Source organism: Olea europaea, chromosome 12 (assembly GCF_002742605.1).
Source record: "Olea europaea var. sylvestris chromosome 12, O_europaea_v1, whole genome shotgun sequence".
Taxonomy (NCBI): domain Eukaryota; kingdom Viridiplantae; phylum Streptophyta; class Magnoliopsida; order Lamiales; family Oleaceae; genus Olea; species Olea europaea.
The window spans coordinates 11,418,262-11,432,217 of record NC_036248.1 but is presented as its reverse complement, the minus strand read 5'-3'; the positions used below and the strand labels follow the sequence as shown (position 1 = coordinate 11,432,217).

At 40.0% G+C, this 13,956-nt stretch overlaps 2 protein-coding genes across 2 annotated transcripts; both read right to left on the bottom strand.

The window, feature by feature from the left end:
• Positions 1-247: 247 nt before the first annotated feature.
• On the bottom strand, positions 248-2,587 carry LOC111406593 (LRR receptor-like serine/threonine-protein kinase FLS2). Its single transcript, XM_023035985.1, has one exon. It carries the CDS (start codon positions 2,585-2,587, stop codon positions 248-250), a length of 2,340 nt encoding a protein of 779 aa, XP_022891753.1.
• An 8,264-nt stretch (positions 2,588-10,851) lies between these two features.
• On the bottom strand, positions 10,852-13,092 carry LOC111405625 (uncharacterized AAA domain-containing protein C24B10.10c-like; the record flags this gene model as incomplete). The annotated part of the gene is given in 6 exon segments (XM_023034585.1): positions 10,852-11,309; positions 11,761-11,892; positions 11,977-12,045; positions 12,119-12,254; positions 12,495-12,910; positions 12,913-13,092. Coding segments are annotated over 6 exon segments (987 nt in total), but the record flags the coding sequence as incomplete, so codon positions are not given.
• Positions 13,093-13,956: the final 864 nt, after the last annotated feature.

Sequence of the window (13,956 nt, the reverse complement as noted above, 5' to 3'; positions counted from 1 at the left end):
AAAAAAGAAAAAAAAAAGAATAGAGGAAGGAAACAATATGTGACTTGTCGGTCATGTCATAGTGTGTCCGTATCAAACAAAAATTTATGTATCAGACAAGAACCCTCCGTCCCGGAAAGAGTTTCCATTCACCCTAGTTTGCTAAATACTTCACCATCAATTGGCAAACTAGAAGTTGACAAACACAAGGAAACAGAATTTTGTTAAATACTGTTATTACATATGTCTATCTTCAAATAAAACCACTCTACTCTATATTCCAGAACTTGAAATATGTAAACCTCAATGACTGATTGAGCAGTAACGTTCCGATTACTCCCAAAAGTCCGAATATGAACCCAATTAACAAACTAAAGTAATATCCTTCAGTGATTAGCTTGTCTTCCTCATCTATATTTTTCATCCCACTGTTATTACCAATAAACTTTGGGTCTTGAGCAATTTCATCTCCGGGGCATACTTTTGTAAGTGGAGGGCCACAAAGTCCTGAATTTCCCGCATATGATGTAGCGTTGAAAGTTGTTAAATGAGCAGTCCATGGAATTTTGCCCGACAAATTGTTATGTGACAAATCCAACACTCCAAGTCGGTCCAAGTGAGAAAAACTGGCAGGAATCTCACCAGAAAGTTGGTTTCGTGATAAATCAAGAAAATTTAAAGACTTAAGTTGGCCAATCTTTGGAGGAAGGAACCCAATTAGGTTGTTTCTTGAAAGATTCAACCCAACGAAATTTACCAAACTTGTAATTTCAGAAGGAATTTCACCTTCTAAATTATTGCTCGAAAGATCAATTAGTTTCACTAGTTTAAGAGTAGTTTTGTACTCGGCATCTTCTCCTTTCCACATTACATTTGCCCTCTCATATTCGAGCATAAAAGGAAGATCTACGATATATGAATCTGATTCGACTTCTTGAATCATTGCAGTGAGATTGTTTAGGCATTTTGGTATAGCACCTGAAATCTTGTTCAAAGAGATGTCCAGGACTTGTATATGGGATAAATGACACAAATTTGAAGGAATATTACCAGAAAACTGATTGGACTGTAAACTTAAAAATACCAATTCTGGCAAACTATCTCCCAACCATTCTGGTATTTCACCGGTCAACTTATTTTTTGAAAGATCAATGAATTCTAGAAAAGGGATATTCCTCAAAGACGCTGGAAATTCTCCCGTAAAACTATTATTTTGTAAATGTAAAGAAGCAATGCTACTTACTGATGGGATCTTCCCGGAAAAATTATTATGTGCCAAAGTAAGAAACTCCAAGTTTTCCAGATTTGCAAAACAACCTGGAAGCTCTCCTGACAGAAGGTTATTTGAAAGGTCAAGATAAACCCAATCAGTTTTGTTGCACAAAACGGTAATTGAACCCAAAAATTTGTTGTTTGACAGCTTTAATACTAATCCATTCGGAGGCAAACTTGGTAATGAACCATTAAAATGATTAGAACTCAAATCTATGAAATTGAAAGTGAAGAACTTTGATGAAAGATCAGGAAGGACACCATGAATGTTGTTACGTGATACGTCTAAAACCACTAATTTGGGACATAGATCCCAAAACCAATCCGGGAAGGTATCTTTAATTGAAGTATTTGAGATATCGAGCTCAATTAATTCATTTTGTGATTTAAGCCATTTGGGGAAATGTGGCCCCACTTTGCAACCCCCCAACCATAATGAAGTCAACTGAAAAAGAGGAATCCACCCAGAACCGCTATTGAAAGAGATGCACGGGTTGTAATTCAAGCTCAAATATTGTAACTGGGAGAGATTGGAAAAATGAGCTTCGGTGATTATACCTTCAAGTTGGTTTGCTTCAAGTCCCCAATACTTGAGTTTGGCATGGGTTCCAATTCTTTCTGTCACAGTGCCACTAAGATTGTTGAAAGACAAATCTAAAAATTTTAAACTACTCAGATTCCCAAAGGATAGAGGAACACTACCATCAAGTTCATTGTGAAAGAGAGAAAGAGTCTCAAGGGAAACGATATTGCCGATAGCATGAGGAATGGGACCTTGTAAATTATTGAAATCGAGTTTAACGTAACTCAGGGTACTACTGAAGTTAAACAACCAAGGAAATACCGAAGAAGAGGAGAGTTCATTGTCGGAGAGATCAAGGACAGAAAGAGAATTAGATGCATTGGTCATGGGATAGGGAGAAAGGACAGGTCGTAGGTGACAAGATGACAAGCGTAAATCTCGGAGTTGAGGTAGTTTCATTATTGCTTGTAACCAATCGGTCGCCTTTTTGAGATTCACATGAGTCAAGTCAAGGTAGTTTAACAAATGAAGTTTAGAAAGCCAATCAAGATTGGTGCTATTTAACATACGATTATTGTATCCTTTGAGACTAAGAAATTGCAATTGGGTAAGGTTACCAAGGTGATGCGGAATGGGCCCACCAAAATTAGAAGCAGAAAGATCGAGATGTTGTAATTTGTCTAGGGAGCCAATGAATTCTGGGATTCTACCTAGATTGAAATCATTTGCACTTAGGTCTAGATAATTCAAATATCGTAATTCCAGCAACCACTGGCTAATATTACCTTGTAGACGATTTGTTAAGCCGACCATGAAGATCTAGCACAATAACGTGATTCGTTTGGTTATGACACTGGACACCACTCCATTTGCAGCAATCCCTTTTATCTATGGCTGTTCCCCAAGAAGAGAGTAGGCCATGTTCATCAATAAGCTCATCTTGAACTTGAGAAGAGCTTCTCTCTCCTTCTCTAGGCACCTGATTTTAACATCATTCACCCCTGAAGAGTTTCCAAACCCAGCTCTCAAACTTAGAAGTAAAGGTACAATAATTAACACGACAAATTGTCGAAAAATCTGCTTATCAGAAATCATTTTCAGAACAAAACCGGATATAAACTATGGATTTATTGGTATATCAGCTGTATGAATAAATTTTGGTCAGATTGTTACAAAGAAAGATCATCACAATCTGCAATAGATCATTGGAAAAACTGCCAGAAATATAAATAACAAAAGGAAGACTTGATCCTCACACGACTAATTTTTTGGAGGATTTCCCACAGAATTGTTTGTTAAACACCTAATACACGCGATAATTTAATAAATGATAATTCGAGTCAATGAAATCAAAGTCATTTAATTTTTGCTCACGTCTGTCTAGTTGGAATCTTGGAACGTGAAAAAAATTCAGACTAAACTCTCCATCAAGGCTGTCATTAGATTCAGTGTTTTAAAAACTGGCTCGGCCAGGCTGGTCAGCAAGGGAATCTGGATACCTAGCCAGGCGCCGATTCAATGGATTGGACCACATTTCAATTATATGGGTCGAGACCCGATCAAATTCTCCATAGTACTTGCTTTTTAAAAATGATGAATGCTATAACATCATGAATATTTATGTGAAGTCAATTCCTTTACTGTAAAGAAATAAGCATATGAAGTCAATCAGTTGAAATAATTGATTGGATCAGATAAATTGAAGATATCTTCAATACCACCTAAGGATCACTTAATGCACATAATTACTTTCCAAGTTTCTAAAATGCAATGATCTTGGCAGTGTTCAAAACATAGGTCTAACACAGTATAAATTTACAAGTAAAATGCACAGTTTATAAAAATATCCTGTAGGAAATTGAAAGGAACCAGATTCATCAATCATTTCACATATTTTCGTAAATCTTCACGTTGAAATCAATGAGAAAATAAAAATTGAGGAAGTGTACCTTGATTTATGGATCTTAGTTTTTCTGAACGGATTATGATCTTCCAACTGCTACGTGATTCCTTGAGATCGGTTTCTCTGTTGATAGGGATGCAGAGAATTGTGAAAGTCATGTACAATTGGGGACCATGACCCCATATTAAATAATTGATTATTATCTTTTAGTTATTTTAAATTGGCCCCTAATCAATTTAAAATAATTATTCCGGTCTCTACACTTTAATCTCATGACAATTAATGCCCATTAGTTCAAAATTAAACTAAGTGGATCACTTTATCCACTAAGCCTTAAAAAATAGCACTACACATTTTAATATATATACATGTGTGTCCCTACACGATGGAATTTTTCGAACATATCCTTCAATCATCAGGAATTAAACCTAGAACATAAGCAATTAGTCTTGTTCAAGTAAGTTATCCAACCAAATCACACAATGAAATTTTTTTTGAAATTTTTTCTGTTTTTGGGATTTTTTCTAAACACTTTCGACTCAATTTTCAAATAACACTTAATAAATGCTAAAAGTCACCAACAAATTGGGATATCTAATTGGTAGTACCAATATTGCATACTCGAGGACTTTTTCCTCGAGGACTGCCTACGTGTTCCGCCTCACTTTTTTGCCAAGACGTCCTCGAGATATGTTAGTCCTTGATGACTATTTTAATCCTCGAGGATCTCACACGGTCATGGAAACTTACCTCTTACTTCCTCGAGAATATGTCCTCGGGTCGGTGTTCATTGAGAGGTCCTCGAGATATATATGGCCGCCGAAGAGACACCTAAACCCCCAAGGACTCTATATCAACTCTAACACCACCAGTCAAATAGTTCCATTACGAGTAGGACATTCCTTACAAATAGGACCCTATCAGATAAGAACATCCACCCCATTCCAATCCTATCAGGAATATACTACCCGCCCCTATAAATACCAACCTTGGACATTATTCAGATACGTTCTCATAATTCTCAATTTATAGCCTCACGCATATAATTCCCTTTCTGACTGAAGCATCAGAGGGATGACAAGAACATACCTCATTGCCTTTGTTTCAGGTAACGAAAGACTACGATCGTGCTCATTCAAACTCCTCAAGCTCGAAAAATCAACAGGTATGATTTTTGGTAGCATCATTGGCGCCGTCTATGGAAAATGCTACCAAAAGCCATGGTTAACACACGATCAGGTCTTCCTCCCACAAGCTCATCCGCTCCCATCCCTCTCCTGCTGAATATCAACCGGCTCCTCAAGAAGAGTCGTCAGGAGTGCTCGCACCCCAGTCGACGGTCGTCACAACTAAAGCCTTCGAAGAGCTCCGTCAACAATTGCCACTCTAACGCAGCTGTTAAGTCAAAGAAACTCGCATTCATCACCAGTGCAAGTAGAGCATGGTGGTTTTATAGCTGATGCTCGAGCCTGAGCACCAAACCCCGAAATTGGTGGAGTAGGGACTTCGGGTAATCTGATTGGTGACCTCGGCTAGACCATTACTTCAGGGATAAGAAACTGAAGTCAGACGGTGGTCGACCCCTAGGTTGGAACAAAAATCCTTGAATTGTGCATTGTCAAACTGTCGACTGTTATCATTTATGAGGACCTTTGGTATCCCAAACCTATATATGATGGACCTCCAAACGAAAGCTCTTATCTTAGGCTCCAAGATCGTTGCCAAGGGCTTGGCCTCCACCCACTTGGTAAAGTACTGAACTGCTATAACTACAAACTTCAATTGTTCCTTGTTTATTGAAAATAGACCGAGGATATCTATCCCCCATTGCTCAAAAGGGATCGAGCAACTGATGTTGGTGAGGTCCTCTGCGGGAGAGTAGAAACATTGCCAAACCTTTGGCACTTATCACACTTCTTCACATATTTTACGGCATCCTTCTTCATGGTAGACCAGTAATATCTGTACCTTATGAGCTTAAATGCTAATGCCCGGGCTCCTTGATGGTTCCCGCATACTCCTTCATGAACTTCCTCTAGGGCTTAGGAGGATTCCGAAGGCTTAAGGCACATTAGGTACAGAAGTGTGAAGCTTCTGGGAAATAAAGACCCCATCAATAATGCAATACCTTGGAGCTTTTGACTGGATGCTCTTTACTGCCGGAGGATCTTCTGAAAGATTGCCATTTGTTATGAAATCCACAATTGGGTCCATCCATGATGGCTCATGGTCAATGTCCATGACCCCAACGGTTGGATTGATGCTAGGCTCGAACACAAATCTAACATCTATTCTCCTGTCAAGTCTATCTACTCCCATGAACCCCAGCCTTGATAAGACATTTGCCTTATAGTTGTTAGCCCGGGCAATCTTCACAATTTCACACCTCTTCAATTTTCATCAGAGATCATGAACTTTTAAGCAATATAAGCTCATATTTTCGTCTTTCTTCTCGAATGTATCGTCAATCTGGCCAACCACCAGCTGGGAATCACTAAAAATTTTGATGCTTTCAAGTTCGAGATTAATGGCAAGTTCTATGGCTATGATGACAGCCTCGTACTCTGCTTCATTATTGGTTGCCTCGAATTCGAACCTGAGTGCACACTGAATGTCTATGAGCTTGTCTGGGCTTGTGATGATGATCCCGACACCCAAGCCCAAGGAGTTCGATGCTTCATCCATGAAAATTTGTCAAACACCTGTTATAGTGCTCGAGCTCTCGTCTGGCCCCCGAGGCCTTAGGGTGAGTTCTACAATGAAATCCACTAAGGCTTGGGCTTTGATGGATGAACGGGGTTTGAACTCTATGTCAAACTCTCCAAGTTCAATCGCCCACCTTACTAACCTGCCTGAGACGCCTGGCTTTTGAAGGATGTGTTTCAGAGGCTGATTAGTGAGCACCACAATAGGATGAGACTAAAAATATTGCCAAAGCTTTCGTACTGCCATTATCAGGGCAAAGGCAAAGCGCTCGACCAAAGTGTACCTGGTCTCCGTATCAAGTAGGACTTTACTTATGTAATAAATGGGTTGTTGCGCTCTGTTAACCTCTTTCACCAAGACGCCGCTCACTGCGTTTTGAGACACGACTAAGTACAAAAACAAAATATCCCTGGGCTCTGGTTTAGTGAGGATAGGAGGAGATACAAATGTCCACTTAAGCTCTTGAAAAGCCTTATCACACTCCTCATTCCATTCAAAGGATTGGTTGTCTCTGAGAGCTTTGAAGAAAAGGAAGCACATGTCTGCTGCTCGGGACATGAACTTGTTTAGGGCTGCTATCCTACCTGTCAACTTTTACACCTCTTTCTTAGTCCTGGATAATTTCATTGCTGCCAAGGCCTAGATCTTATCGGGGTTTGCTTCAATCCCCCGGTTAGTGATCATGAGCCCAAAAATTTTCCCGAAGCTACACCGAATACACACTTCTCTGGGTTGTGCTTCATCCGATATTTTCATTGGGTGGTGAAAAACTCCTCCATGTCGGATATGTACTGCTCTACCTTCTTACTCTTTACCACCATGTCGTCAACATAGGCCTCAATGTTATTCCCTATTAAATCAGTGAAGACTTTGTTGATGAGCTACTGATATGTTGCCCCAGCATTTTCCAACCCAAACAGCATCACCCCATAGCAGTATATGGCTGAATCATCCATGAATGAAGTCTTCTCATAGTCTTCCTTGGCCACGAGGATTTGATGATACCCTGAGAATGCATCTAGGAAGCTGTACAACTTATGTCCAGATGTGCTATCCACAAGATTGTCTATCCTAGGGAACTGGTAGCTATCTTTAAGGCATGCCTTGTTGAGATCTGTAAAATCAATGCATACCCTCCATTTACCATTGACCTTCTTCACAAGAACAACATTAGCGAGCCAATCGGGGTATTCGACTTCCCTTATGAACCCCGCTCTCACCAATTTGTCGATTTCTTCCTGAATGACCACATGTCTTTTTGGTGCAAATTGCCTCTTCCTTTGCATAACAAGTTTGGCCCCTGGGCTTATGTTGAGTCTATGGACTGCTACTTCAGGATCTATCCCTGGCATATCCTCGACCTTCCATGCAAAAATATCAATGTTGTGGGACAGACAATTGATGACTTCCTCCTGGAGGCTGGCCTTGAGATTCAGACCAATTATTACCATTTTTCCATGCTCGAGCTCAACCATTTCCAATTCCTCCACCGGGGCAAGTCTACCCCTTGGTTCGAGCTCGAGGTCTGAAAGTTGCATGACGTCTGTACTCATTCCTCATATGCTAGTAACATAGCACTGTCTAGTAGCTGTTCGGTCTCTTCGAACTACTCCGATGCGTTGACCTATTGGGAACTTCATGGCTAGATGGAAAGTTGATACAATAGTTTAGATCTTGTTCAGTAGGGGTCTTCCCAGGATGATGTTGTAAGCCATAGGAGTGTTAACCACTTGGAAGGGCGTCATCTCCGTCACTTGTACATTGTCAAAACCTAATGTAAGTGGAAGCTCGACGATACCTTCTGGGATAATGACTCCACCACCAAATTCCTATAGAGAAGTTTTTACTACTTTGAGCTGTTTGGGAGAGATCCCCATTTTAGCAAAAACCTCCTGTGAGAGTATATTTGTTGCACTCCCATTATCAATCAGAATCCTCTTTACTTCAAAATTAGCCACAAAAGTAATATCTTTGAGTTTATCATGGGATTCCTTTGAGGTATGAGCATGTTGGCGGGCATATTGATTTCGCCCATTACTTGTGTCTCCTCTAGATGCTATGCCTCCAATGATAATATTAATGGTCCCGACAGTGGGTTGAACATTGCATCTGGCTCCAAGCTCTTATTGTCACGGTCATTTCTCGGGCATTTATCATGACCAATGTAATTCCTTAAGAGCCCTCTTTTAATGAGGGCTTCAATTTCTCACTGTAAGGCTTGACAATCCTCCGTGGTATGCCCATGATCTCAGTGAAATTCACAATACTTGCTCCTATCTCTTGTAACAGGGGGCAACTTCATTCTTGAAGGTCACTTCAACTCTTTTATATCTTTGATCTCCATTAAGATATTTGCCTTGGAGGTGTTCAATCGGGTGAGAGGCCCTGGTGGCCCTTAATTCTTGCGCTTGCCCCGAGGATGCTCTGGTCAGGAAACGGGATCATGTTGCTTCTTGTTCTCTGCCTTTTCATGGGAAGGACCATATCTCCTTGGATTCAGCGTTTCCTCGGAGTTCGGTCAATGTCTGTAGCGGGGTCTTTGATAAGGACATCTTGAAGGCTTCACATCGTATGGCGTAAGTGAGGGCAGAAACAGCTGTTGTGATGTGCCGGTCGGATATTTGAAGCCTTTTTTTGTTAAACCTCGTCATAAAACCTCATAGGGTTTCATTCTGGCGAAGTTGCATGAGAGGCCACAGTCTTTCTGATACGTTTGCTACTTGCAAAGAAGGCTGAGAACTTGTCGGCCAAATCTGAGAATGAGGCTATGGAATTAGGCTCCAATGTTGAGAACCAATCCCTAGCAGCATTAGTCAACGTTTGCGGGAAGGCTTTGCACATGACTTGTTCCGGCGCAACCTGCAAATTCATGACATCGGTATATACATTGAGATGGTTGATTAGATCGGTTGTCCCATCATATTCTTTAATGCGAGGATATTTGAATCTGTCGGGTAGGGGATATGACAATATCTCTGGCATAAATGAAGTGTTGGGGGCAAAACTCGTTGGCCCCCGAGCATTCCGTTGCAGGCCAGCTGTAATTCTTTCTTGAATGATATGGGCAATCTCACCCGAATTCATAGCAATCGATCTCGAGCCTCAGGCCATATTATGAATACTCGAGGTCCCTACTCCGCCAATTGCGGGGTTTGGTGGTCGGGCTCAAGCATCAGTCATAAAACCACCATGCCCTGCCTGTATTGGTAATGGATGCGAATTTCTTTGACTTAACGGCTGTATTAGCGTGGCCACCTGCTGACGTAGCTCTTCGAAGGCTTCAGTTGTGGCGACTACTAGTTGGGGTGCGGGCACTCCTGACGACTCTTCTTGTGGAGCCGATTGATCTTCAGTAAGATGAGGGATGGGAGCGGATAAGCTCGCGGGAGGAAGAACTGATCACGTGTTAACCATGGATTTTGGTAGCGTTTTCCACAGACGGTGCCAATGATGCTATCAAAAATCGTACCTGTTGATTTTCCTAAATTTGAGGACTTCGAATGAGCACGATCGTAGTCTTTCGATACCTGAAACAAAGACAACGAGGTATATTCTCGCCGCCCCTTCGATACTTAAGTCAGAAAGGGAAATATATGCGTGAGACTATAAACTGGAAATAATGAAAACGTACCTGTACAATGGTCCAGGGAAAAGTATTTATAAAGTATGTGGTGCTTTCCTGGTAGGATTCAACTAGTTAGATGGTCTTATCCAATAGAGTTCTATAAGAAAGCAGTGTTAGAATTCTACTATGATTAAAAGACCAATTAATATCTCCAGGAGATCTGTCTTGAGTTTAGGAGATATGGGTTGAAGCATTTGTGTCAAATTAGAGTTCTTAGGAGATTGGTCTCTCCTTAGCATGAACGGGATGGTAGTCAAGATGCTCAAGGGGATTTGCTCGAGGTGTATCCCCGAGGATATCCATGTGTTTTGGGATCCTTAGTCGGATAAATGTGATCGGGAATAGGGTTTATCCCGAGGATTCTTTAGTATCCCGAGCATATGCGAGGTTCAAATCGTGACGAGGGTCCACCGAAGGGCTCGGGGTTATTATGATCGGGATATGTTGGAAAATGTCTGTATCACCGAAAATATTTTATTAAGAGAACGTGTGATTTGAAAGTAAGTATGAAAAAAATGAATTTTAGAAAATGGAGACTAAATATAGCTAAACAAAAAAAGAACTTCTAGTGTGCAGGAAAGTGACAACCACATTTACTAATGTTCTCATAAATAGCCGTGTATTAAATGGAGAATTTGTTCATTCTACGCAAACTCCTACCATTAACATTATTTAACTTGATCGTCTTGGTCGAGACACCTCTCCCATGTTAATTGAGAACTATACTGGGCGCAAATTATAGCAGAATGGAATTTACATTATGTCTGTCTGTTGAATCATATAATCCTTTTATTTTTGTTCATAATATCAAACTAGTGCAAAGAATGATTAGACTACTATTGATTCTTAAATTTTACACGTCAATTGACGAAATGGATTTTTAATATGGATTGGAAACACAATGTTAAATAAACACATTTCAATTGTTTTCTGAAACAATGGACGTAGAATAGTAACAATCTGCAGGGTGGGGGTACAAGTTTGTCCAAACAATAATCTTGTAATCTCATAATCTTCAATGCAATCATATCTTGCCAACTGATGCAAGGTATGGAGGGAATGGAGAGGATTCTTCCTTGGGAAGACCAAAACCAAACCAAAGGCAACTGGTCATGCTGTCCCAAAATGTGGGTTTCTTGCCCGAGCTTTGCAGTAGATTTTTCGAAGAATAGTGCTGATGACAGTCTCTACAGGAAGTAAGACAACTGCTGTTTCTTTCTTGAACCTCCTTCTCCATATAGATTATTCTATTGCTCCAATTCGCTCATCACGGACCCGTCAGAAGCGAAACTGGCAGAAACCTGCAGAACCAAGACATATTCTTAAGAATTTTGGGAAGTAAATTTCTGATGTCTGTATAATAGAGACACTGTTCTCCCTGGATCTTGAATTTCAAAATTTTTAATCCAGTCTCAGGTTAGGTAATTAGCCATTGTATGCTTTAAACCTTCACTGTTTGCAGACCATTCCCAAGTAAATGTATTGTAAGCATGAAGTCCTCCACATCATTGTAAGATTTAATTAGTTATGGCATGTTTGGTAAGGTGAACTCAACAGCATTATGGAAGAAAGAAAAGCTAAAATAACGTCCAGCACTTGTACAAAACAAGCTCTTAACAATAAATAAGAATTCCAAGAGACCTACAAGTCAAAGGTGATGCTTTGGAAGAGAAATTGTTCACAGGAAGTTGGTAAACCAGCAATGGTGAATATAACAGGGCCCAGGGCAGAGAGTAAACAGAATCACATTACCTGGTTCTTTGCCTGCCTCATGTCCTCCATGTTTAAGGGCCTAAGAGTAATTACCCTTTCCTCTTTAGTTTCTTCTTTTGAGGCAGAATCATCTCGGAAGCTCTGCCCTTCCTCGTCTTTTTGCTTCTTTTCCTATAAAGACAAAATAGTTTGAAAACAGATATCCAGACATCTCACGACAAATAAATTTCTCTCTTGTTGACTGTAAGAATTTACCATATCCTTCTGTCTTTCTTGTTGTATCAGCTCTCTAACTGGTCGATAAGCCGCTGTTGCACACAAATTCTGGCACCCAATATTTAGTGCCAAGAGTCGATGCCAGATTAAAAATTTAAGAATCTCGTGTAAAAACACAAACCTTGAGATCGCTTCCGCTATATCCTTCAGTCATGGTTGCAAGCTCCTTGAAATCTAGGTCTTCGACTTTTTCTTTACACAGAAGGGTTCTAAAGATCATTTCTCTGCTCTCTGCAGTAGGTAGACCAACCATGAGTCTGTTTGCCAGTAAAAACAAATCGGTAAGATAAGCATAATGCATGAGCATGAAACAGTTTTGCTCACTTCCTTTAGATGTTTGCTTTGAAAATTTCTAGTCAAATTCCACAGTGACGTACAATCTGAAGACATTGATGGTGAAACTCAAGGAAATTCAGGATGTGACACAGCCAAGGACTGCATTTTCTGACTGAAGTCGAGAACATACTTTAATTAGGAAGATACGAGTTTGAATATACCTGCGTTCAAACCGCCTAATGATTGCTTCATCAAGGTCAAAAGGCCTATTGGTCGCTGCAAGAACAAGAATGCGCTCCCCAGGTTTCATCAACAGCCCATCCCAATGTGTCATAAGCTTGTTTTTAATTTTCCGCATCACCTCATGCTCTCCTGCTCTTGTCCGCTGTCCAAGCATACTATCAACCTCATCCACAAAAATGATAGTAGGAGCAACCTTTGCCGCAAGGGTGAAAAGAGCTCGGACATTCTTTTCATCTTCACCAAACCATTTTGAAGTAATCGTTGACATTGAGACATTTATAAAGCTTGCTCCAGCCTCATTGGCAATGGCCTTTGCTAGCATTGTTTTTCCAGTGCCTGGAGGACCAAAGAGTAGTATGCCTTTGCATGGCTTTAGAAGCCCGCCATTGAACTATTGAAGAGGTCTGGTCTTCTAAGAGGAAGCATGACCAGCTCCTGAAGTGATTCTTTAATCTCATCTAAGGAACCAATATCAGCAAATGTCACTCCAATCTCATTTGCAGGAATAACCTCTGGCCTTATGCGCTTTTCAAATTCATTATCAGGAGGAACTTCCTGCGGTATAGATAGTGCTTGTTAAATAAGACGTGGAGAACTGCTGATCGTGCTATTGTATCTTTTATATATGAGACTAAAATATTCGGAATTGGCATTTGCGTGCCATGACAAACGATGACTACAAATAAATGGAACAAACATTATTTTTGAAGAAACAGAAGTTCCTAAGATTTTCTTTAATATAATACACTGAATATCAGTAAATAGATTTGAAGCAAAATTCCAGTGAAATTATATTTTCTTAATTGAAATATTAAGAAAACTCTAAAAGGAAAAGGGTAAGAATTGAAAAGGAGAGAAGTTAAGAGCAGTTCAACAAAACAATGAACCAATAGGTTTCGATCTATAATATCCATTAGATACCAGAAAAAATAGACTTACAAAATTCCACTTTGATGCAGGATGAGGGATGATTCCTGCAGAATAATTAGAAATAGCAAAATAGCACAACTAGCAAGTAGAATTCCAGCGAGAAGAAGAAGAAGGCAGCAAGAAGGGGGAAAGGGCCGGAGAGAAAGGGGGGAGAAAACCAGAGAAGAAGTAGAAATCAAGGAAAAGAGGAGAAGGAGGAAGCCATATGCAACAACCCAAGTATTCTATTCTTTAATTCATCAATTCATCAACTGTCTCAAATGATAAACAAAACAGAAATAAATAGCAGAACACAAACCCTAAAGAGAAGAGCTTGAGCCAAACCCACTAAACAAGCCCAATAACAGAAATATAAATAATAATCCAAATAGAATATAACTAATAGTCCAGAAAGAAAATAAATAGTAAATGGAAGAAAATAAATAGTAAATGGATGTCCGCATCAACTCTCCCGGAGTGGGAGAAAAACTCGACCCCGTCGAGTGGATAAATCAAAATGTTGCAATAAAT